General features: G+C 35.8%; 1 protein-coding gene across 1 annotated transcript; it reads left to right on the top strand.

Annotated features, from left to right (window-relative positions):
• Positions 1–110: 110 nt before the first annotated feature.
• On the top strand, positions 111–26,721 carry pla2r1 (phospholipase A2 receptor 1; the record flags this gene model as incomplete). The annotated part of the gene is made up of 30 exons (XM_084395022.1): positions 111–267; positions 2,734–3,114; positions 4,557–4,730; positions 5,283–5,447; positions 7,292–7,405; positions 7,500–7,646; positions 9,942–10,130; positions 10,208–10,365; positions 10,670–10,780; positions 13,348–13,460; positions 14,527–14,696; positions 14,783–14,991; positions 15,130–15,275; positions 16,233–16,317; positions 16,514–16,646; positions 17,097–17,132; positions 17,214–17,371; positions 18,676–18,731; positions 19,061–19,158; positions 19,250–19,386; positions 19,904–20,021; positions 20,303–20,415; positions 20,502–20,637; positions 21,463–21,701; positions 21,786–21,951; positions 22,040–22,171; positions 22,275–22,397; positions 24,634–24,810; positions 25,458–25,493; positions 25,713–26,721. 30 exons carry the CDS (start codon positions 111–113, stop codon positions 25,928–25,930), a joined length of 4,395 nt encoding a protein of 1,464 aa, XP_084251148.1. The 3' UTR covers positions 25,931–26,721.
• Between the last annotated feature and the right edge of the window lie 911 nt (positions 26,722–27,632).

Below are 27,632 nucleotides of genomic sequence, written 5' to 3'. Positions count from 1 at the left end.
TATTTTGCCTTTTATTGCCTCATACAGAGACCAGTGACGTAAAGAACCTAAAAACTTGCGGAAAGTGTGGAGAAAAACAGGCTGCAGTGTATGCGGCGCGCGCAACTCCAATGGAAATGCAAGGATACAGCCAAACTCTTCGTATTCGCTTCCATGAAGCGCTTTATGTCCTTTATATGCTGCTTTATGTCAACTTCGATTGTGCTGCTGTGGAAGCGTCGAACATAACTGAAGTTTGGAACAAAACTCAGCTTCTCGAGCTGTACAGTAAGTGGAATCGGCCTGCGCGACATATCTGTGACATTTCTTACTGAAACGCTACTTTGCGCGATGGCATGAGCGCGTGGGTTCGGTCAGGATCGAGAGTTTGTCGTGTAGATTAAGTCTGCTGTGCTCTGCAAATTACATTAGTATGTAGAGCGCATAGTCCAGCTCTTCTCTATGAAAGACTGGCCGTATAGTGTGTCATTCCTCGTCTGAGATAAACCGGCACAGATTGTTATTTCAGTCTCAAGCGGGAGATTATACAAAATATGTTTAGTAATGTGTTTTTAAGACTTGCACAACTGCTGCCCATTAACTTGTTTTAGTGAAAGTTAAATGCACACAAACAAACCGATAGGCGGCTGCTCATCACATGATACAACAGAGACAGTTTGGACGGAACTCAAAGTAGCCTACACTCAACATTTTTAAATAAAACTAAGGATTTGTTTATTTATTTTCTGAGTGGCCATTTCCAAAAAAAAAAAAAAAAAACATTTTATTGAGCACACGTTGACCTTTGTGGCAACATGAACTTATAGCAAACAGAATAGATGTTTCACAATGGAATTTGACATTCTACAAAACTGGAAAAGGAAACAACAGACAAAGATATCCAATCATTGAATTGACCAACAAATTTTATTGTTAAATTAATAACGTGGCAACTTGCCCCAGTATACATTGACACATAGGCTACCCATTTGTTAAGAACACAGTTCAACTTTTCAGTTATAATCTACCATGGTGACTTTTTGCTATAGTCTAGTTTGATAATTTAACATACAAAACCACTGCTAGAGAAAATAACTTTTTAAAATAATAATAAAAAAATAGATCAATAAATTAAAAAAAAATATTCGAAAGATCTATCTATCTATCTATCTATCTATCTATCTATCTATCTGTCTGTCTGTCTGTCTGTCTGTCTGTCTGTCAGATATACACATAGAAGCTAGATTCCATTTTTTCTTTGCTTTACAAGAATACAAAACATACATACATTAAAGACTAAAAATTAAGCAAATCTTGTGGATAATAGAGTACAGTACATACTGCATAACTTCTCCCTCTAATAAACAGGATGTCACAAGACCCCTGCTGAAGGACAAAATGGGTTTCTGAAATTTGTCCAACAGCCTGATTCGTTACAGTCCCAGTGCATTTACATTTACATTCATGCATTTGGCAGATGCTTTAATCCAAAGTGACTAGCATTGCATTCCAGGTATACATTTACTTGGGAACCAGCATTGTTATGAGTCACCCCACTTGTTATAAACAGGGTCAGATGAGGTTAGCAGCACATTCAAAAACACACACCTACACCCTCGCTCACTCAGACCAGTAACAACACGCTTGAAATAACCCGTTTGGGTCTTGCAGTTCCAGAGTGTTATGATCTCACATAGCAAATAATTAATCTGTCACTGAGATATTTTGGGTCGTGGAACACTTTAAGATTTGTTTCAAGAGGAATTTAGGTAAAGTAGGACACTTTAACCCAAAAATAAGCCTTTTATGTGTCTGTTGAACACAACTGAAGATATAGGAATGTTCCATTGTTTTTGTTCATAGAATGAAAGTCAATGGGGCCCAAAACAACACTGGACCCCAAAACAAATGTTTCAAAATATCTTCCTTTGTATACCTCAGAAGAAACAAGATTGAGCACACTAAATGTACTGAAAACAAGTAAGATAAAAGGTTTTGAAAAAAAGGTAAGTATAGACATATTTGTCTCCTTAAAGTATTCCAGGAAAGGGCACTAAATTTTAAAGTAAAACTTAAGCTCTCACTGTGAATCTAATCTTTTCCATTTTAAAAATGTGTAAAGATCTTCAGCTATATTTAAAACGGTGTTGTGTGAAGACTAAGCCATTTTATTAACACATTTTAAAACATTGCAGATGAAAAACAAAACAATATTGTTCCCATTCTCAGCACAAGCACAAGAAAATCCTATACTTCCTATATACTTTCCGACTCAGACATATGGCGAGTGTAATGCGTATCTTCCCCTTGAAGTTTTAGAATACTCTGTGTGTGTTCGACTGTTTGAGAATATCTTTGTCTTTGGCCTGTGTCTTCAATTACTCTCTCGTGTCAACGCCCACAAAAGACCCTCAGCCCTGACGACTCTGAGAACTCTGAAATATTAAGCCCCATTTTGTGGAGGTGAAACTGGAGAGAGCAGCTCTATCTTTCTATCTGTCCGCTGCATAATCAGACCTGTCTGATACCTCAGTGCCTCTGAAAGGCTTAGAATCTCCAATATCACTTGCCTTTATAATCTAACATGGCCCTGCATGTAAATGGCTATATAATACTCCTAAAGAAAGGCTTTTCCCACTGGTCAAAAAACCCTAGGGCCTCACATCTCCCGAATGTATTCGATACGACAAGAAAATATGCTTTAGCTTGACCGTATTGGCTGCCATATTCAATATCTGTGTTTGTGTGACTCAGGTAAAGGAGTTTTCCGGTTGGAAAGTGTATCGCAGGTGGGTTGCCTCTCAGCAGACTCGTCCGGTCTATCTCTGGCCAGCTGTGACCCCCCGTCTGCCTCCCTGCTTTGGAAATGGGTGTCCCGGCACCGTCTCTACAATCTGGGCAGCAATCGATGTCTAGGGATCAACACGACCAATCAGCAGCCTGTCGTTGGCATCTTTGAGTGTGATGTTTCCCTCCCAACCATGTGGTGGCGCTGTGGGGGCAGCATGTTGTACGGAGCGATGAATAATAAGCTAGCGGTGGTGGACTCAAAAGTGGTGGTAAAGAAAGCCGTTCTGCAACAGTGGAGGATTTATGGGGCGGCTGGTGAAGGGCCGTGCGCTTACCCGTACGAAGGCAAGATGTCTTCAGACACTTTTTTTTTTCAAACTAGGATCATTGACAAATACGAGTGTCCGCGATAAAGCAAAAGTAAAAATCTAGTTTAAAGGCGCGTTCACACCACGAATAATAACTATAACGATAACTATATTAGCGTCCACACATGTACCAAGTTCTTAGAAATGTACTCCTTGTTGATTTCGTATGGTTCTGAAAAACTTTTAAACCATTTTCAAGAAAAGTTTCAGTTTATTGAATCAGTGTAACCATAAAGTAAAAAGTAATAACATCATTTTTCTTACGTTTTGATTACATGTGAGTGTGCACATTAAAATTATTACGTTTTTTTTATTATTAATTGTTTATTCACCAATCATTAATCACCACATGGCATTTTATAATCTGATCTAACTTTGCATTGCCAAAACAAACACACTAAATAAGTTTATTTGATATTTTAAGGGACCTTGACAAAAAGCCATGATGGTCATCAGGATAATTTCCTGTTTTATATGTCTTTTCCTGCATGGTTTGGCATGTTGGTTGCACCACATGACTTTGATTTGGCAGAACTTAAAGGGGTGGTATAATGACCTTTTCACAAGATGTAAAATAAGTCTTTGATGTCCCCAGAGTGTGTATGTGAAGTTTTAGATCAAAATACCCCACAGATATTTGTATATAGCATGTTAAAATTGTCACTTTTTGAGGGTGAGCAAAAACGCACCGTTTTTGTGTCTGTCCCTTTAAATGCAAATGAGCTGCTGCTCCGCACAGAGGGCGGAGCTTCAAGAGCTTGATCTTAGCCGCTTCCATTACCTCACACACACATGCACTGAAAATGTCAAAAACGTTTAGCCTTCAAACCGGATTCAGACAATGATGGAGAGACTCAAGATGAAGTGACAACATGTAAAATGCAACAGGACATTTCTGAATGGTTAGTTGATGAATTTATGTAGCTTATGTGTAGTTATCTTCTAGTCATTGATTAGCACACTCTGTCATGATAATCTTTAAATCGCGTTCCCGAGGGTGGGGTTTATGTAAATTTTAGTGTTTGTGATGTCACTAACCCGGGAGGAATGTCCTGTAGTCCCTACCAGCCATTTGTTAGTCCTTAAAAAGCAATTTCTTTAAAAGCAAATATCTCCCTTTGCTTTGAACTTTGAGCGTCGTAACTTTGCAGATGTTGTTTATGCTCAAAAAGCAACATTACACACTAACTAAAGTTAGAAAAGTGAAATTATAATCAACCACCCCTTTAAAACTTAAACTAAATTGCTGTCACAACCTGCTCTCTAGATATCTGTATCAACGCTAAACTGATGCCCCATTTTGGTTGACCACTATCAAACTTGTGCTTTCAGTGGATTGTTTGATGAGGTTTATTTGATGTGGCCGGAGTCAGACATATTCTACGTGTGCTGTAACTGTTGTTCTCTTGCCATTGGCAGACATCCACACACTACAGGGAAACTCCCATGGCATGACCTGCTCCATACCCTTCAAATACAACAATAAATGGTTCTGGGATTGTACCTCTGAGGGCAGAGAGGACCGTCACCTCTGGTGTGCCACCACAAACCACTATGATCAAGATGAGAAATGGGGCTTTTGCCCCAATTCAGGTAAAACCATGTGCTAATTAATTTAAATATGTATGTTTTCCTTTTTATACACTACTATTCAAAAGTTTGTGGTCAAACTTAATTTTTTTGAAAGAAATTAATATTTCTATTCAGTTAAATTAATAAAAAGTTATAGTAATGGCATTTATAATGTTACAAAATATTTCTATCATGGTTTCCACAAGGATATTCAGCAGAACAACTGTTTTTACCATTGATAATAAAAATAAATGATTCTTGAGTACCAAATCAACATGTGATTTCTAAAGGATCATGTGACACTAAAGACTGGAGTTAATGATGCTGAAAATTCAGCTTAACCATCACAGGAATAAATAATATTTTGAAATGATTAAAATAGAAACCAATTCTTTTTAATTGTAAAAAATATTCTACAATATTACATTTTCACTTTATTTTGATCAAATAAATGCAGCTTTCAAAAACTTTCCCGACCCCAACCTTATGAATGGTAGTGTATTTTGAGTGGACACTAACTAACTAACTAACTAAAGGAACCAAATAAAGCCTATCTATGTGTGTTTTCTTCAGTGTCAGGCTGCAATGAATTCTGGGAGAGCCATCCGGAGCTGAATGCCTGTTACCAGTTTAACTTGTACTCCATCCTCACCTGGAGTCAAGCTCATACTTCCTGCCAAGCACAGGGTGGGAGTCTTCTGTCCATCACACAGTCCAGTGAACAGAGCTATATCAGAGGTATACACGCGCTCAAATCTTTGCACATTCAGACTATTTTGACATAATTTCTTTGTGTTTCTTTGCTGACATGCATTGGTTTATGCTGGTTTGGGTTTGGTCTGACTGGTGGATAACTAACATAGCCATTGCGTTTGCAAGCTACATTTAGCTGGTGGAAATGGTCTATGAGCATGGTCTGTCTGGTGAAGCTAGTTTAAAGGGGTGGTTGATTATGATTTCACTTTTTTAACTTTAGTTAGTGTGTAATGTTGCTGTTTGAGCGTAAACAACATCTGCAAAGTTACAATGCTCAAAGTTCAAAGCAAAGGGAGATATTTGCTTTTAAAGAAATCACTTTTTAAGGACTACAGCAAACTGGTAGGGACTACACGACATTCCTCCAGGGTTAGTGACATCACCAAACCTAAAATGTACATAAACCCCGCCCCCTGAACACGATTTACAGATTATCAAGACAGAATATGCTAATCAATGCCTAGAAGATAACTACACATAAGCTAAATAAATTCATCAACTAACCATTCAGAAACGTCCTTTTGCTTCTACATGTTGTCACCTCTTCTTGAGTCTCGTCTCTATCATTGTCTGAATCCGGTTTGAACATAAAAGGCTAAAAGTTTTTGAAATTTTCAGTGCATGTCTGTGTGAGTGCAAGCTGTTGAAGCTCCGCCCTCTGTGCCGGGAGCAGCAGCTCATTTGATTTAAAGGAACAGACACAAAACGGTGCGTTTTTGCTCACCCTCAAAAATGTACAATTTTAACATGCTATATAAAAATATCTGTGGGGTATTTTGAGCTAAAACTTCACATACACAGTCTGGGGACAACAGAGACTTATTTTACATCTTGTGAAAAGGGCATTATACCACCCCTTTAAGAAAGTCATGTTAGTTTAGTTAAAGGATACATTCACTTAAAAAATGAAACTTTTGTCATTAACTCACCACCTTGTCCTTCTAAACTAAAGAAGATCTTTTTCCACTGAAGGAAAGTACACTCCTAGTCAAAAGTTTGGAATAATTAACATGCTCACATGCTACATTTATTTGAAGAAAAATTCAGTAAAAACAGTAATATTGTGAAATATTATTACAGTTTAAAAATAACTATTTTCTATTCGAATGTTTTTAAATAGTAATTTATTTCTGCAATGGCAAAGCCGAATTTTCAGCACCATCAAGGATCATGTGACTCTGAAGACTTGAGTAATGTTGATGAAAATTCAGCTTTGCCATCACAGGAATAAATTACATTTTAAAATACATTAAAATAGAAAACAATTATTTTAAAATGGATATTTCAAGAATGTCCACATCAATTAAAAACAACCAGTGTGTGGTCAAGGACAAAACACAAACAAAACCAAATAATAATAATAAAAAAGAGAGATACAAATGCAGGATGTTCATTATAACACAATAGAGGAAAACAATAAGAGACAAACAAATATCCAATATACATCACATTTACTACATTTTTATCAAATAAATGTTGCCTTGGTGAGCTTAAGATACTTCTTTTGAAAACATCAAAATTAATCCAATTATTATTATTATTAATTATTCCAAACCTTTGACCTGTGGTTATATGGTCTTGCTCTAAAAAAGGACAAAAAGCACCAAAAGAAGTAGTCTGACTCCCAACATTTGATATCCAGTCTTCTTAAGTCATAAGATACATTTACTAGTTGCATGGACAACTTTTATGGTGATTTTGGTTGTTTTGTTGCAGCTTAGCACTATAAATTTCCATCCACATGGAAAAGATGAGCTCAAACATTCTTCCTAACATGCTGTGTTTCATGGAAGTGTTTCATTGATGCATCATTGTTGTTCCACCAGAAAGACTCTCAGATATGGGTGTGATGGTCTGGATTGGATTAAACCATCTCAGTCAGCATGGGGGATGGCAATGGTCTGATGGATCTCCTTTGGCTCTTGTCAGTCATACCGCAGGTATAGCTGGCTTATGTTTTTAAGTAGAAGAATTGTTCTTCACGGGCAGTATTACCTATTAAATGCCCTATTCGCTGTTTATTCATCTGTCCAGATCTGACCTCCACGCCGGTGCAGCAGAACCAGCAGTGTGGGGTGTTTAACTCATCGCAGGGTTCCTGGCAGAGTCTGTCCTGTGAGTCAGCCTTGCCCTACATCTGCAAGAAAACCCCCAACTACAGCCAGAATGCCAAGCCGCTTGGTAAAGAGATGAGTTATCTGACTGCTTATTCATCCTTCCTTTCACTAATCCAGCTTTTTTGTCCGTCCATCCATCCGTTTCTAATAGCCTTTGTCTTTCACTCCAACATGTCTGACTTTTCCCAGACTCTCCATCCACCTGGTTTTATCAAGTTTTGTCTAGTTTAAGCTTCAGCCTCAGCATGCAACAACCAGTATTACGTAAAAAGTGTGTCATTTTCCAGTGCTCATTATTGAGGGAATGAGCACGCTGTCAGACAGACCAGGGACTATTGTTTCCATGATGGTCAGCATTGATTGTGATTGGTTGGAAGAGAAGAATGTGGGTGTGTCCTGAGATTTGTTCAAAGGCACAACAGCTGTGGCTCACCTAGAGTCTGAACTACTCGCCCTGGCTATCAAACACACACAAACACACACATTCTCACAGTGTGTGTGTAAATATAGAAACGGTCGGGGTCATCTGCAACAGTATAAAAATCAGTCCTTTCCTTACAAGGGTTGGCTTGATACCAAAACTTTATATATACAGTATATTATATAAATTAGTAGTACTACTGAAGACAGCTGTTTTTGAAAGATTATTCTCTTTACAATGTTGTAATGTTATTTCCATCAAGAGGTGCATACATTTTCAGTCAAGATCTTGTATTGACAATGCAAGTCAAGCACTCTGGAAAGTCCTCCTCCTGCACATCCCAAAGACTTTCAATAAATTTAAGGTCTGGACTCAGAGGAGCCTATTCATGTTCGAAAATGATTTTTCATGCTCCCTCCCAACCATTCCTTCACAATTTGAGCCTGATGAATCTTGACATTGTCATCCTGGAAAATGGCTATGATGTGTCTTCCTACATGTTTTTTTAAGAAATGAAAAGCTACACACTCCAACAATTAGGGTTAGAAAAACTGTTTCCAGGCAGTGTGTGTGTGTATATATATATATATATATATATATATATATATATATATATACGACAAAGATTCAAAGATTTAACCCTTTTAGGCTTTTAGGATCACTATTTCCCGAAGAGCAATTTCTTATATAATTTTACTAAGGACTTACCCTGGAAATCCAGAGTTCTCACGAGAGCACAAATTGAATTTGCTCAGCGAGTTACTCTGGCGTTGAGTAATGATGCTCATTAAATATGCCCTTGTATCCGAGCTGCACCAATCACATCGGGTTATCTGATATAGGCGAGCTAAACAGATGACGACAGCGCTGTGACGTCGAAGTCATTAGTAAACATTGCAAGATTGCTATGGATGAACATCAGTTGTTTGAAACGGCTTTGGCCGCTACAATGAACGAGTAGACTTGGCTTTTTATCTAAAAGAGGAACAGAAGACGGCGCTCGAATCGTTCCTTTGCAAGAAGGATGCGGCAAGAGTCTAATCTACCAGTTAGCTCCGCTGGCAGCTATGCGAATGGGGCTTGTTGTGATTGGTCGTAGTGTTATCCAATTGCTTGCTTGGTGCCGCCCCTCGAGCTGGCCGATTTTCATTAGTCGATGCCAGACCATTAATCTTTCAGATTTAGGCCTGGATTTCCAGGCTACTAAGGACTTTGATTCAAACACTTTTTCATTAATTTAGGCATCACAGAAATTGATTTGACATGGATTGATTTTCATTTTAATTTATTATTATTTTTTATTTTTAGAATTTAGAATTTTGATATCAGCAAATTATTTACAACTTGAAAACAATTATTGATGTATTTTATTTTATTATTGGTCAGAAATGTATTATTAATGCAGCCCTATTGTTTTGGCCAAAAATTTCTGTTAAAAGTTTGGGATTCTTAATATTTTTATAAAAATAATAATACTTTTATTCAGCAAGGATGCATTAATTTGGATTTATAATATTACAAAATATTTTTATTTCAAACTATTTATCTTGAACTGTCTAGTCGTCAAAGAATCCTGGAAAAATCTATAAAAGGTTTCTACAAAAATAAGCAGCACAACGGTTTTCAACACTGATAATCATATAAGAAATGTTTCAAATCAGCATATTAGAATGATTTCTGAAGGATCATGTGACTGAAGACTGTAGTAATGGCTGCTGAAAATTCAGCTTTGCCATCACAGGAATACAATTTTCCAAAAAATTACAATTGAACAATTGTTTGTTTTTACTGTATTTCTGATCAAATTGATGCAGCCTCAATTAGCTTTAGAGACTTTGTACAAAAACATTAAAAAAATATATCTTTCCAACCCCAACTTTTGAACTGTAGTCTTTAGTATTTATTTTAAAATCTTCTCTCTGTCTGTTTGTCTTCAAGATAACTGGCAATATAAGGAGACGACTTGTCCTAACGATTGGTTGGGCCACAATGGGTTTTGTTACCGGTACCTGGAGAAGAAGTCGAGCTGGGACGGCTCTTTGAGCGCATGCAAGTCTCTTCAGGCAGAGCTGGTCAGCGTCCACTCCCTCTCCCAACAGGAACTGCTGCTGAAACTTCTCTCGAATGGTTGGCTGGATGTTTTTCACTTTATAGTGTCATTTATTAAAGTCACAGTGATCACAATATGTAATTGGTTGTGTCAGGATCCAACTCTAAGGTGTGGATCGGCTTGCACAAGGAGGCTAAACTTCCAGCAGTCCAATGGTCAGACAACTCTCCTGTCACATTCACATCCTGGTCCTCTCAGGAGCCTTCCCATCAACATGGCGACAAGCGCATCTGTGTTACGGCGGACTCGAAGGTGAGTTCAAAGGGTCAGAGATCAGATTAATGTCATAAACCGAGCACACAGTATGTGGTCATATAGGAAGCACGTGTCCATAATCACCCCATAAATCATACGGCAACTGTGTGTTGGATGAACACGACGAGATCTGATTTCAGAGACAGTCACTGCATGGAAACGTTATCCTGGGTGATCAGATGCACAGTCACCAGTAAGTCACAGTAGTAAACCAGCAGGTCAAGTGACGGATCTGGTCGTTCTGAATTTTCTTCTGTGCTTGATGAAAGACTTATTGTGTGTGTGTGTGTGTGTGTTTTAGGAAGGCAGATGGCAGTTTGCGGAGTGTGAAGAGCAGCATGCCGCGATCTGTAAGACATCAGGTCTTGTGCCTCTGCGTCCTGCTGGAGAATGGAATAAAGGATGTCCAGAGGTGAGAACGTAACAAACACACACACACACACATCATAAAATCATTTCTGCTTATGTTTTGCTAGCCAATACAATAGTTGTATGTTTTTCATGTGTCTGGTATTTTTTGCAAGCTGTGTTGAATCAGAACTTGTGTTGTTATTGTTAACTAAAACTATATAAAAAAAAAACGTTTTTTTTGGTAATTGAAATAAAACGGAAAAAAATAAAATATAAATATTACTTGAAAAACTTAAATGAAATGTTGCCTTGGCAACTAATTGAAATAAAAAAGTTTGTCAAAGTTCTAAAATTACTAAAACTAACCTGAAATGAAAATAAATTAAAGCTATATATATATATATTTAAAAAAAAAATAATAGAAAGTACATAAATTAATTTAGAAAAATGTAAATATACAAATAAAAGCTCAATTATTAGCTTTAAAAAAAAAAAAATATATATATAAAAAATATAAAAATATTGATAAATACTATAATTGTCACAAACTGCTCTGAGACACGAAGGTTGAGGATCCAAATGCAGTATTTATTGAACAGGGTAATCCAAAGTACAGGCAAGGTTAAACACAGGCAGGCAGTCCATACAAACAAACACAACAAGGCAGGGAACACGGGCAAAAGAGTAATCCACAGAACAGGCAAGAAATCCAAAAACCAAGAAACATGAAACCAGGGAGAATGGTCAGAACTGCAGTGTAACACTAAACAAGACTTCGCTGGGAATGAATGTGAAAACCAGGCTATTATAGCGTGAGTTAAACAAGGTAATGAGACACATCTGAAAACAATGAGCGCTGATGAGTCCAGGCAGAGAATTATGGGAGATGTAGTTTGTGAGGGAATGACAATATTCTGATCCTCTGGTGGCTCTCAAGGGCACTCCAGCTGGTGACCGTTACAATAATGGTATACTAAAGTACTGTACTGGTAATCCCAAAATAAAACTGATGCCAATTCACAAATGAGTCATTTTTTTGAGTCAGTCCTTTTCAGTGAGTGATTCACTCACAATATACAATAGGTTACTGTAAATATCCTGAATTGGTTAGTGATTTATTCTAAATCATTCAAACAAATTTAGTTTTTTTGCATGATTAATTGATAAAGTGATCCACCACTATGTAGAATAAAGTAGATTTTTCTTGGCCACTAATATAATTGAAGTTCATATTTCATAATTAAAGCACAGCAAGAACAAAAAACAGAGCCAAAAGTTCCCCAGAACAGTCATACACACACATTTACCACGTCATTCCAAATACATTGCATGAGAAACATGAATAAAATGCAGTGAATGAGTGGAGGTCCTAACAAAAAAAAAACTCCAACTTTTTCCCGTCAATCTAATTACCGGCACTCTCATTCCATCCGGTGTCCGGCATTTCTGATTGGTTGTGCTTGAGATGTGCTTTGTGTGGGGTGAGGAGGGCAGACAGGCTGTGTGTCTAGAGGTCGGAGCGGCCGTCAGCGAGGGTTAGAGCGGGTCACGGCCGGAGAACAACAGACTGATTCAGATCTGCTCTGTCGCTCTGTTTCTGCTTTTGCTGGCCATGAAACAAGACGGCTACGAGAAGGACGAACGTGACGGATATGGCCAAACAGAGAAAGGGCACTTTTCAAAGATGCACACGTGCTAGTGAACGCTCATGTTTTACACCCACACTTACTGATATCATACTGTATGTGAAGAACAACCGTTTATTTGTACTGTATCTACTGAAATGGTATTGTATTCTACTAAAGGCAAAAGAGTGTAACATGATGGAAAAACACTTTCTCTTTCATATCGGTTTGAACCTAAAATCTTGATCTTGAATAAAAAGGTTCAAAGTTCAGCATCAGCTACTCGACTGTGTATGTTTGTAGCTGTTAAAATGCTTGTTTCAATCTGGTCCATGTTATATGAAGGACACTGAATTGAGGCCACTGGACTCAGGGTTAATGGAGAACAGGTGTGAAAACACAGCCAGATGCCACTGAAGCTAATGCTGCACACCAAATTACCTGCGTTTACTATGAACCATGCACTATTTATAGTATAAGTAGTATTATATACCGTATTTTCTCTCAAAAAGTCGAACCCGAGTATGAGCCAGATTTACTATCAGCTTGCACCAGTGCAAACCCTAAAGAAAAACTACTGTGAGGATTTACTACATGCAGTGAAAAATTGGCGATGAAAAGGCATGGGCAAAGTTATTTTTGTGACTGACCTTATTGCATACTCATTTGTTGGAGTTTCCCTTTCAGACACTACATTTAGACTAGACTAGAGAGTAAAAAAAAAAGCATGTCTTAACCCTTTTTGTGCTTGACATGGCTGCATCTGTTCATTAATTTGCACATTGTTTGTAGACTTACTTTGTAGTCCACACTACACACCTATACTACACGCTACAAACCATAACAATCAGATTTTGTGAGGAAAATCTGTTTTGCATTCACAAATATCTCAGCATGTTAATGTTACTGTGTTCTTTCAAGTCTTAATTTTATATGATTAGTATATCTGTATATCAATTAAAGGCCTTGCTGAATCTATTTAAAGTTTGCTTATTGTGTGCAGGACTGGAGAAGGAAGGACAACTGGTGTTATAAGATCACAGATCAGGAGCAGACGTTTGAGAATGCAGTGAAAGGATATTACTGCAAATCTCCTCTTGTTACTGTAGAAAGCAGGTATGTAGTAAACGTCTGGATGGAATTCTGTTGGTTTTGAACAGAGTAAGTGGTAACATGAAATTAGTTTGTACTCAATTTGAATAGAGTAGAATTTAGTCAATTAAACAACTAACACATACGTTACTTTTGTATTTGCTACATTAGCTTGGCGAGTGCATTAAATAAAACATGAAATATGAAATTACCTAGAATGTCTATTTTATTCTGGACAAAATCACTTTGTATTTACTATTTTGGGGAAAAGTAAGGGATGTGTAATTTTTTTTTTATTTAAGTCTCTAATGGTCACTAAGGCTGTATTTTTCTCAGTAATATTTTGAAATATTATTTCAATTTAAAATAACTATTTCCTATTTTAGTATATATTAAAGTGTATTTATTCCTGTGGGGGCAAAGCTGAATTTTCAAACATTTATTATATTAAATGTTACAAACAGTTGTGCTGCTTTATATTTTTTGGGAAACCATTATACATTTTTTAGGATCCTTTGATGAATATTACGTTCAAAAGAATTTATTTGAACTAGAAATATCAGTAACACTTTAGGGTTCAATTCTCACTATTAATGTAAATTACCAGGATATTAGCTGTTTATTAGTACTTATAAAGCACATATTAATACCTTATTCTGCATGACCATATTCTACATCCCTTACCCAATACCTAAACTTCAACTACCTTACTAACTGTTAATAAGCAGTAATTAGGAGTTTAAGTCAAAAGTCAATAGTGATAATTGGACCCTAATCTAAAGTGTGACTGAAATATCTTTTATAACTTTATAAATATCTGTCACTTTTGATCAATTTAATGCATCCTTGATGAATAAATGTATTAACTCCCTTAAACAAAACTTCTAAATGGTAGTTTATGTAACTAATGGAACTTCCCAGGATCATAAACCAACCTGGAATAACCAGGTAACGCGTTTCATATAGTGTTAACCTCAAATGAGTAGCTGAGTCAGGCAATGCTTACTACACAAGGATAATTACGATGTTTACAACATGAAAGAAGCAGATACATTCATCACAATTGGAGTGTGTGGTTTCTCTGTGGCAGGTTTGAGCAGGCCTTTCTAAACAGCATGATCAGGGAAATGGGAGGTTCAGACTCCCAATCCTACTGGACAGCCCTACAGGACAAGGACAGAATCGGAGAGTACCGATGGCTGACCCTGAATGGCTCGTCGACACCCCTCAACTACAACAACTGGAACCGACACCAGCCAGGTAAGCCCTTAAAACAGTTACCATCATAAACCTGGGCTAGCAGGCACAAACAGGCTTTATTTGATGGTCTCTCCCTCTGCCTGCAGTGAGTAGTGGGGGCTGTGTGGTGATGTCTGGAGGTCAAGCACTGGGTCACTGGGAGGTGAAAAATTGTCACACCTTTATGGCCCTGGCTGTGTGCAAACAGGAAGTGAGCGACAACCATGACACCCTGATGCCCGTGCCACACATAGATATAAATGCACAATGTGCGAAAGGATGGGAGAGCCGCAAAAGCCTGTCTCACTGTTACAAGGTGCAGAGAGTATATAATCATAAATCAATACTTCTTGACAATCTTTTGTTTGATACAATTTTACCCATTGTTTACTTAATATTTAGTATGTTACTGCAGTTCATCTGTTGGATCATGATCTGTTTGTTTGTTGTTTAGGTGTATCACAGTGAGAAGATCCTGATGCAGCGCACCTGGACCGAGGCTCAGTTCTTCTGCCGGGCTTTGGGTGCTGATCTGGCCAGTTTCCATCACAATGAAGATCAGACTTTTGTCAAACATCTCCTTTCCACGATGTTCCAAAGGTTGGTTTACACGTTTACCCACGACAGGTGGGGGTTTATAAGCAATTTTAAAAGGTTTGGTACCATTTTTTTTTATGTTTTTCTTTTTTTAAAGAAGTCTCTTATGCTCACTAAGTCTGCATTATTAACAGTATTTATTCGAAAAAACAGTAATATTGTAAAATAATATTACATTTTAAAATAACTTTTATATTTCAATTTAAATCCAGATATGATCTTAATTTATACTAATATATATCAAAATAGAAGAACATTATTACTATCAATGTTAAAAACAGTTGTGCTTCTTAATATATTGCTTAATTAACATTTTTCCAGGATTCTTTGATAAATAAAAAGTTAATTTTGTAACATTTTAAATGTCTTACTCTCACTTTTGATCAATACTATACATAGTACTAAATAAAAGTGTTTATTAAAAAAAAGAATCTTACTGACCGCAACATTTTATATGGTAGTCTATGTAAGTGGTCATTATATATAACATATCTCTCAAGACCACATTGAAAATAAAGGATTTAATATGTAGTTTAAACCTGAAAGGTAAATAAATATTATATTTATATTTAATATTTAAAATAAACTAACCAAACAAAATAAATTTTTGACATTGTCAAGTTCACAGACTTTTGGACCCCACTGTATCTGGATATATTCTTCATTTTTGTCTCCAATTTTGACAAGTAGCCTAATTTTTATAGTATATATAATAATTGATAAAAAATATATAGTGAATTACTTTTTATTAAATTCTGAATTGTATTTATTTATTTTAGTGCTGTAAAATCGATTAATCGCAATTAATCGCATTTAACATAAAAGTTACACACACACACACACACGAATATATATATATATATATATAAACTTTTATGTTTCGATTATCGATTTAACAGCACCAATTTATTTATTTATTTATTTTTCTCTCTCCTTCCTTTTCTTTTTGTCTCTTTTCAGTACAGAGGGTCGCTGGTTTTGGGTGGGCTTTACTAAGAGAAACCCTAGGTCTGAGGGAGCCTGGGAGTGGTCAGATGGCACGCCGGTAAGAATTCAGAGAGAAAAAAACAAAAAAGCCAGGAAAAGAAAAAGCAGAGAGTCGAGTGATTTGGATATGTTTGAATGTATTATCTACATGTAAAGAAAAAAGACAGCAAATCTGTTTAGAAAAACAGACTATCATGGAGGAACCAGTTCATCAGCTTATTTTAAACAATTGTCATATTCATACCATTCTGTAGGTGGTGACATCGTTCTTTGAGGATATGAATGAAGTGGACTCTCACATGTGTGCTGTGTACAGTGACCTCACAAACACTCTCACGGCCCACTCATGTGACTCCAAATATGAGTGGATTTGCAAGGTCCCCAAAGGTTTGTGTTTAGGATGTATGAATATACATTTCAAATATTTAATGAAAAATTCATTATCATCCTGCTGAAAAGACAACTAGCAGTAAGTTTGGGGTAATCAGTCTTACTTTTCGGTATCAATTTAAACCGATCTACGTTTTTATGTAACTGACTTAAAAATGTACTGTATGTACAGAAACAAATTGGATGACTAGTCTTAGTGGTTTATGCAACCCGGCCTTAGCTTAGACATTCTTAAATTTCCAATTTTAATTGTTACCTTTGTATTTATTTTGTATTTCATTGAAAGAGGTCTAGTCATGGTCTCTGATTTATATTAATAATAATAACAATAATATGTTTTTTTTTGAGGATAAAACAACAACATGCTTGTCTTTTAAGCATGAAGAACATCCATAAAACTGCACTGAGATATAAATGAATTATTGAAATGTAGGTGTTTTTCCTCAGGTGTGGAGTTGGTCAAGCCGTACTGGTACAGCGACCGTAAGTACAGGACAGGTAAATACTATAAAGACTCACTTATGAGGTTGATGGTGATGACATTTGTTTTTGTTCATGGTGCAGAACATGACCCATGGGTGTTTTTCCGTGGAGCTGAATATTACTTTGCCAGTAAGCCGTTTCCCTGGGACGCCGTCGCCTTTGCCTGTAAGATGATGGGCGCTGATCTTCTCTCTGTTCACTCTAGCGAGGAACTGAACTTCATCAGAGAACGCATAAAGGTTATTATTTAGTGATTTACTTGTGGACCGTTCAAAAGTCTGGGCTCAGGAAGTTTAAAAAAAGAAAAGAAATTAATACTTTTATTTAGCAGGGATGCATTAAAGTGATCTTATACTACAAAGTGATATAGGGCTGTTGAATGCTTGAATCTGATTGGTTGACAAACGTTCTAAGATTATTTTCAATTATTTTTCAATTATTTTCAGGGAAACGCAAAGCTAAAGTAGTTCCAGGCAGGATTTGACCGCATTCACCATCACTTCACCAAATGATTTCAGTTATTTCAAAGGTCCTTATAGACTACAGAACCAAAACCCACAACGACACTGACCGAGCAAATAAATCTAGTAAACAATCGGATAAAAACGACAAATTATTTCCATGTTTTTGGCCTCAAAATTACGTTTTATGTAAGGACTCTCTTTCTCTCGCTCTCTCTCCCACTTAAACGCACACACACTCGCACAGAAATCTGATGATTTTATCAGTTAAATAGTGTAGCAACTTAAAAGCTACATGACATTGCTCACTAGCAATTTAATAATGGCGCTGTTTTTGAAGCAGATAAACTTACAGTTTCGCTATTAGTAGACGCTGCTGCCGAACACGGTGGAGAGACAAACAGACTCAAGTAATTCACATATGCTTAATCTCTCCTGACCAATGTCTTGAAATACATCATCTGAACAATGTTTTGAGGTGTGGTAACCATAGTATAAGCGAAATAATTCTCGTGGCTGCATTACCACCTTGGCTGTGCATTATTTTCTGATAATTTAATGGCCCGTTGTCAATTATCCCATACAAAAGTGACAGTAAAGACATTTATGTAACAAAAATATTCCTTTTTCAAATAAATGCTGTTCTTTTGAACTTTCTATTCATCAATAAATCCTTAAAAAGTGTACAAAAATATTAAGCAGCACAAGTGTTTTCAACAGTGATAATAATAAGAAATGTTTTTGAGCATCAAATCAGCCAATTAGAATGAATTCATGTGACACTGAAGACTGAAGAGTAATGACTGCTAAAAATTCAGCTTTGCCGTCACTGGAAAAAATTGCACTTGAAAATATATTCAAATAGAATATATTTGAACTAATATTTGTTTCACAATATTAAATTTTTTACTGTATTTTTGATCAAATAAATGCAGCATTAGAGACAAAAAACGAGAAAAAATGGACTGACCCCAAACGTTTGAACAGTAGTGTGTGTGTGTACTGTATATATATACATAAATACATATACTAACTATATGTATGTATATAAAATAACATCTTTGTTTGTGTCTGTTTTTTAGGACTCGGAATATTGGTGGATTGGTTTGTCTGCTAACAGCGATCACAATGGCCTCAGGTGCCTTTCTTTGACTTCCATAATAAGGCTGTTTTACAGTAGAATTAAGTTAATCATTTGACTTTTATTTATGTATTTATTGTTATATAATAAGTGAAACATAAAGGCAGAAAGAAACAGGAGAAATGTTATTTATTCTTTAAGAAATAATTGTATTTTTCTCAAGTTAACCTGTCAAGATAACAGTATTGTTGCAGTTGGTCAGCAAGTATTACAGAAATCACACACTTCACCTTTAAGAAAGAAAGCTGAGCATAAGAGGAACATACTGTACAGTATGAAGCAAACTTCATGTTGGGATTTGTGTGTTTTATGTGTGTGTCCTGCAGTTGGACTGATGGATCCGCTCTGGATTATGAGAACTGGGAAAATGGTCGATTTTCCCGAAAGCCCGGCCAAAACTGCATCCAAATGTCGTCTCAGTCCGGTAAACAGTACATGCGCACACAATATTTTAAGCACACACAATTACCGTTATCCAGTATACTCAAACACAGCTTATCGATGATGTTGTGCAGGTCAGTGGTCGGCAGGAAGCTGTAAAGATCCTCATGGTTACGTGTGCAAGCGCAGAACGGTGTCTTTAGTGGAGGACCCACACGAGCCTCACTATATCGGCAGCTGCCCAGAGAACTGGTTCTACTTCGGACACAAGGTTATATACACTATACACTCACATTGTGAGAATGTAACCTAGATCAGTGGTTCACAAAGTCTATATTCCTTTCATATTGCTCTTGCAAAGTAGTATCACTTCATTTATTTATTTATTTACTGATTTGTCTATTTATTTTGTTTTCTATTTTTTGTACCATTTAAAATGTTTTGCAGCACAACTTATATTAAACAACAAAATCCAATTCATTTTTTTCAATAATCATGAGAACAAAAATATAAAGCTTAAAAAAATTCAGGACTTTTTTCACTGCAGTTTTTCCAACAAAAACGTAATTTAACAATTAATTCCTAATATTGTAGACTCATACCTTTTCTCTTTCACATGTATAATTTTTTTTTTAAAGGAACTGATATTAGTAGCACACCAGAATTATTTCACAGAGTATGTTTCTATCCATTTTCTTCAGAGATGACCTTCAGAAATCAACTATTTATTGATCATTTTAGGTTCTTGTGTTTTGATTGAGAATTGCTTGTTTGTGATTGGTTGCCAGTGTCTGTTTCTGCATCTCCCAGCCCGCCCGGAAGAGGGGAAAACTTGGCAGGATGCTCAGTCCATCTGCACATCCTATTCGGGATCTCTGGTGTCCATAGAGGATGAAATCGAACAAGGTAAAGATCACGTTCATTTCCGATGACGTTTCCGATGTTGTTTTATATTGACATTTTGCCAACAATTTATATTGATGGTCCCTTTTGAACATTCTGTTGACTATAAGTAACTTTGCAACTAGATGTCAACTTATTCTAACCCTAACCTAACAGTCTGCTAATACTCTACTAATGAGAGATGTAGATGCAATGTTACTTATAGTCAACAGAATGTGTTAAATGGACCATTAAAATAAAGTGAAACTGACATTTTTTAATGGCTTTTATCTTTATGGTTGAAGCCAACATCGTCATGCTGCTTCATGGCAGGTCAGCGGGGGTTTGGATCGGTGCACAGGGGCGTTTTTCTCCCAAATGGATCAACGGGAAGCCAATCGCCTATAATAACTGGGAGGTATAAACTCAGGGTTTAATATATTTGAAATGTAACTTGATTCCAATACTGTTTTTAAATGTTTTTTTCTTTGTGTGTGTCTATAGAAGTCTCATTATAGATCTCCTATGGAACATCATTGTACTTACCTGTCCAACAGTCACATCTTCCGTATGACAGGGGAATGGCAAGATGACGTCTGTACTGAGAGCATCTATGGCTTTGTCTGCCAGAAGCCACAAGGTAGGCTCCTTTTCACGAAATAGATAGATTTTTCACAATAGAGATTTTTTTATTTTTTTATTAGTATCGACCGATAGTAGATATTATTTATGTGATTGCGGATACGCATTTAATACATTTTTACATTTATATTGCCTTTGCCTTCATCTATCATTAACTTAAAAACACAAATAATTTAATAACACTGTTAAATGTAAAAAAGTTTTTTTTTTATTCTGTGAATTATATTGTTGTGATGCTGAAATTCACTTGTTGCATTTAAAATGATTGATTTATTTAGACAAATAAGCATTAGCACAAAAACATTAGGTAACACTTTATTTTACAGTGTCCTTGTTACATAGTAAATTATGCATAATTACATGCAACTAACCCAATCTTAATCCTACCCTAACCCTATAGTAAGTACATGTAGTTAATTAATATTACCCAGTATTTAAATATATAATTACACTGTAACAATGACACCTTAAAATAAAGTGTAACCAAACATTATTTATACATCATTCATGGAGTTTTTTTTCCTAAAATGTTTTAGTTTAGTCTAACTTTTTTTTCAGTTTCAGTTTTTTTTCAGAATTTTCAGAGAAACATTCAAAAGTAACATTCCAATAATGTTTGAAAAATTATGAAATGGAACTTTGGTTAAAGTTAATATAACAAAGAAAATGGTTATATTGTTTTGTTTTTTTAATTGACGTTTTGAATGTTCAAAGAAAATTCAGAAATAACAAAACATTTTTAGAACATATTTTTGTTAGCTGGGTGTTTGTTGTTCATAACATGAACATTGTTTTATACCGGTGCATCCCTACTTTATCTCAGACATCACCAAGCGTCCAACCCAGCCCTATTACACCGCTTCCTCTCTGGACTCATCTGAGTATAAGAACCAGAGTTACCGTATCATCCACGGCAACTTGAGCTGGTACGAGGCCCAGAAAGCATGTTTGGAGAAGGGGGCGGCACTTGTGCGGATCACAGACCCGTATCAGCAGGCCTATCTCAATGTGCTCATCAATAGGCTTGAAGCCCCACTCTGGATCGGGTTGTACAGTACAGATGTAAGGAGGCTTTGAAATCACATTGTGATGTATTTTGATGAGTTGTGTTGGTGTATTAAACAAGAGCGCCTTCTATCTCCATAGGATGATATAGATCACCAGTGGTCCGATGGCAGTGAGGGATCGTTCACTAACTGGGAAATGCCAAAAGGAGATGGAGACTGCGGGTTCATGGATGTTAATGGACGCTGGAAACACGCCGAATGTGACATGCTGTTATCAGGAGCGATATGCTTCATACCTCCTCCGAGTGAGTCCATTCCTCCTGTCTTTCGATTCATTTTGTTAGTTTGTAAATTGTTGAAATCTGACTGATATCATTGTTTGTCCTCGCACAGAAAGCATTGCTTTCTCCTATGAAGTGATATGTCCTGAACGCTGGCTGAAGTTTCGCGGGAGCTGCTATTATTTTAAAAATGTTGTGACAAAGATGACCCTGGAGGACGCGAGAAATCACTGTAAAAAGAATGGTACTGCATTTTAAAATTGTTTAGATCAAGAGCTCCACCTAGGGGTGGATTTGATGATCTTTGGTTGCATTTGCATGGCTTAGCAAGACTTAATTTTTCTCAGGAAATTCTTCAGACCTTCTGACAGTTCAAGATGATGAGGAGAGCCGGTTCGTCATTAACGAGTTGGTGCGTTATTACAAGGGGCCTCAGAAATTTTGGCTAGGAATTTTCTACAACACTGACAGTAAGAGCCTTGATGTTAAATATTGAGCATTTAGTAAATGTATATCATAAATATCATTTATCATATCAATATAAATCAAAAAATATATAATGTATTTAGAATTTATATATATATATATATATATATATATATATATATATATATATATATATATATATATATATATATATATATATATATATATATATATTACAGTTATATAAAATTGTAAAATTGTAAAATTAAAACAATGTATGAAAATAATTATGTACAAAAGTATACAATTTTATTTATATATATATACACTACCGGTCAAAAGTTTTAGATCGGTAAGATTTTTTATGTTTTTAAAAGAAGTATCTTCTGCTCACCAAGGCTGCATTTATTTGATTAAAAATACAAACAAAAACAGTCATATTGTGAAATATTATTACAATTTAAAACAGCTGTTTTCTATGTGAATATATAGTTAACTGTAATTTATTCCTGTGTTCAAAGCTGAATTTTCAGCATCATTACTCCAGTCTTCAGTGTCACATGATCCTTCAGAAACATTCTAATATGAGGATTTGATGCTCAAGAAACATTTATGATTATTATCAATGTTGAAAACAGTTTTTTACATTTTTATTTCATGAGGCTATGATGAATAGAAAGTTCAAAAGAACAGCATTTATCTGAAATGGAAAGCTTTTGTAACATTAAACACTACCCTTCAAAAGTTTGGGGAAAAAAATAAATCAATAAATCAATACTTTTATTCATCAAGGATGAGTTAAACTGATCAAAAGTTACAGTAAAGACATTTATAATGTTACAAAATATTCTATTTTAAATAAATGCTGTTCTTTTGAACTTTCTATTCATCAAAGAATTTTGAAAATAAATTGTACACAACTGTTTTCAACATTGAAAATAATAATGAATGTTTTTTTAGCATAAAATCAGCATATTAGAATGATTTCTGAAGGATCATGTGACACTGAAGACTGGAGGAATGATGCTGAAAATTCAGCTTTGATCACAGGAATAAATTACATTTTAAAATATATTAACATAGAAAACAGTCATTTTAAATTGTCATAATATTTCACAATAATACTGTTTTTTTTTATATAGTTTTTTATCAAATAAATGCAGCCTTGGTGAGCAGAAGAGACTTCTTTTAAAAACATAAAAAATCTTACCAATCTAAAACTTTTGACCATTAGTGTGTGTATATATATATATATATATATATATATATATATATATATATATATATATATACACTACACACTACAAAATTAATTTGGAATGTTAATTTATAGTATTTTGTATTTATTTAAATTCTATATGAAAATGTCTTATTGTATTGATATTTATTTCTATTTCTATTTAATTTTTATATACATTGTTTTATCTTGAATTTATAATACGTTATATTTAAAGTGCCCCTATTATGCTATTTTAAAGGTTCCTACTTTTGTTTTTGAAGTCTCCTAAAATAGGTTTACATGCATCCAAGAGAAAAATAACACTTTAATTTTCTCATAATATACATTGCAGCATCACCTCTTTTCTCCCAGTGTCTAAAACAGTTCAATTAAGGACACAGTCTCTCTAAACCCCTCCTTTCCGAGAGCCTACTCTGCACTGATTGGTCAGATGGCCCAGTCTGTTGTTATTAATCTCCTGCTTATGCCCCTTATGCTATCTGAATTTCAGTTCCAGATGCTTCCTCACAGTGTTTCCACTTCCTCACAGTGATTTGAACAGTAACGATGGGGTTGTTTGTTCCATATCAATTAGAGTCTGAGTCCTCATCCTTTGGAAGTGCATGCAGAGTGGATTTGCTTTTGCAGAACAGAAAACACTGTTTTTTTCTACATGTCAGCAACACAGACCAAACTCCTGACCTCAGCAAGAGCTACCGTTTTTGAGAGTAGGTCAAAGTACAGCCACTGAAGACCATAGGCCGGCATTATGCAAATGTGTTATAAACCTACTGGAAGTAAGACTGGAATTACTGACGGCTCGTTTCAGGCAGTTCAGAATCGGTTCTTTCTTTTGGGAGACAATAACTCAATTTAGTGTATTTAACACTTTGTTATTTGAAACTTTGCAGACCCTGTACATTCACAAACACTACACTGTAGTAACACTACATGAAAGGTCAAATCTGAAAAAATATAATAGGGGCACTTATGTTATGTTTATTGAAAGTTTTATCTGAAAAATAAAATTGTCCTTAAGTAACCAAAATGCTTATTTTTAGAGAACGCTTTGACCCGACTGGATGGCTCTCCGCTCCAGTACACTTACTGGCGCTCCAAAGCTCCAGATCCCAGTGTCATGAGGGCTGGTCTATGTGTGACTATGCGGATATCAGATGCTGTGTGGCAGTTAGACAACTGCACTGACACCCAGGGCTTCATCTGCAAAACCTCATCAGGTAAAAGGAATGACCTTTGACTTCAAAACCACCACAAACCACCAGTGGAGGCTCAGTATAGTCCCAGTTCATGTTCAGAAACCGAACAGGAAATGACTTTTGGCCTTATAATGGCAACATTTCTTTGTTGCAGTGCTGTGTCATTTGTGTACTGACTCACAAGTTGCAAAATAAGAATATTTTAACGTCATCCTATCCTTCTGTATTTGTAATAAATCCTTTTCTCATGGGTCAAAATAGCCTGAAGCCCTAAAATTATACTTTTTTTGTTTTGTCCAGAAAGCTTATATCATTTAATTTGGATAATATTTGTTCTATTTTTTAATGCAAATTGTTTTTTAGTTTTTTTTTATTATTTACCTTTAAATTACTAGATTTGATCAATAAATTATATAAACTCAGCACATTCTTTACATTCTTTCAACTTTATTTCAAAATACCTAACCATTTCATACATAACCCTGTTAATTCAGATGCCATCAAATCTAACCACTTCATATCTGTGTGCATTGTGACTGAGTGATTTTTATTTGAAACAAAAACAAACATTGACCTGAGGAGAGGATGAGGTTAAAGGAATAGCTCTCACAAAAGTAAAAAAAAAAAAAAAAACATTATTCATTCAAATGTTTTACTTTCCATCACAGGAGCCATCAAAGAGGTAGAAGTGGAGCCATTGAAAGGTGAGAATAATCTTTTTAGCTGAATCATATTTTTGAGGAAATGACACTTCCTCTGTATACTCTGCAACACTATTAGCTCTGTTTTGAAGCGATAACTACAGTACCTCAAAATTATTAAGTGTAAATTATTTTATGTCTACAGTGTTTAGTTCTCAGTTTCAATTGCATTATGAAAATAAGAAAACATGTTATAAAGTATGTCGTGTCATTTGGTTTCAGGTCTGCACCGAGGTGTGATCTCAGTGGCTGCTTTGGTGGCCATTGTGTTGTTTGCTGTGATGACTGGATCGTTGTGGCTTCTTTACAAGAGAAACTCTCTTTGCATCCAGAGGCTTCCGACATTTGGCAGTGCCTATTACAGACAGACAAGCTCCCAAGCCAGTGATCAAGATGAGAATGTTTTACTCCCAGACCTAGAGACGCAATCACGGGACTAGTATGCGTGTGTGAGTGTACAGGTGCGTGCATTCGTGTGTGATTTGCGTGAGAGTGTGTTAGTTCAGTCAGGGAGACTCCAGTGGGAATATGATGAAGATAGTTGAGTTGTCTGTCCGTACTGTCGCTACATACAGTTCAATCCCACTACAGTCCATTTAAAATTAATATGAAAGGGATATTTTTTATGAAGTAGGAAATGGGGCTTTTTACACTTTGTCTCATATTCAGGACGACAACAGAATTCCTCTAGAATGTAAAAGTTAAAATGGCCAAATGGCCTTGTTGGTTGAATGTGGTTTGATATTGTTTAGGTGTTACGGCCTGTTTGCATCAACACGAATGTTCAGCATGAAAATTCAGTGCGATTTGAAACCGCGTAAAAATCGTCAGGCGAACTTGAATAAAACTGCAGTTTCACTCTTTGACAGTAAGTGGCGTTTAAAGGAAAGCCGAAATACCAAAAGGTGTCTGAGAAGAAAACACACCAGTTTTCTTATCAAAGGTTGTTTTTTTTTTTTTGAGCGCAACCAAGTCATAGGCTGCGTCCGAAAGCTTGGGCCGTTGATTTGTTGCCCCGCGGCTTTATTTGGCAACGAAGGTACCGCATGAAACGGTTTAATGATCTACAACAAAATAGAGAGAGCTTTGGTGATAACTAAATTTCTACAACAGTAATTTCTCACCAGAAATGACATCACAAATGGTCAAAAATGTACATTTACAAACAAACTGACCAGCAACCGCAACTTTCTGATGGCATTTTATTTTTAGATTAAAAGAATAGTTCATTTTAAAATGAAAATTCTGTCATCATTTACTCACCCTCAAGTTGTTTCAAACCTGTATGAATTTCTTTCTTCTGCTGAGCACAAAAGAAGATATTTTGAAGAATGTCGGTAACCAGACAGTTGATGGGCCCCATTAAATTCCATAGTTGAAAAAAAATATATACATTTGAAGTCAGTGGGGTCCATCAACTGTTTGGTTACTGACATTCTTCAAAATATCTTCTTTTGTGCTCAGCAGAAGACAGAAATATATACAGGTTAGAAACAACTTGACGGTGAGTAAATGATGACAGCATTTTCATTTTGAAGTGAACTATTCCTTTAACTGTCACTGAATGGAACGCACAGGATATCAAAGGGAGCGAAGGATGAATCTATGCTGCCTTTAAAAAGCGATCAGATAAAGGTATTTCAGGAGACAGGAAGTGAATCTAATATTGGTTTCAGACGTGCTTTGATGCCTTCCTGTCTTGGATTATTTTTAAGCTTTGCGGACGCACACATAAGCTGTGTCCGAAAGTGCTCACTCGTTCGCTCATTCACTAATCATTATATAGTGAATGGCATGTGATGTGAGTGCACTATATCTAAAAGGAGTGATATTAGGAGTAATATTAACAACAATATCAATGACTTTATTTTGTAATTATATATACAGTATCTCCATGCCAGCTTTGTAGTTTCGTCGATTGAAATTGTTAGAAACTCTCACGCTCACAGATGACGTGATGGTTGAGCGCCCTCAAGCGACCGTTATGATTATTACATTCCAATGAATACGCGCCTACGATTGACGAATATTTTTAAATCATCCACCAAATTATCATCTCTTCCTTACAGTTTAACGAGTTAATAACACCTTTAAAACACCTGGCTATTAGTAAAACACATTAAATTGAGTTAATGCCTAAAT

Source organism: Rutilus rutilus (assembly GCF_951802725.1).
Source record: "Rutilus rutilus genome assembly, chromosome: 22".
In the NCBI taxonomy this organism is placed as follows: domain Eukaryota; kingdom Metazoa; phylum Chordata; class Actinopteri; order Cypriniformes; family Leuciscidae; genus Rutilus; species Rutilus rutilus.
Note: the sequence above shows the minus strand (reverse complement) of the source record. Positions and strands in the feature narration are given on the sequence as shown.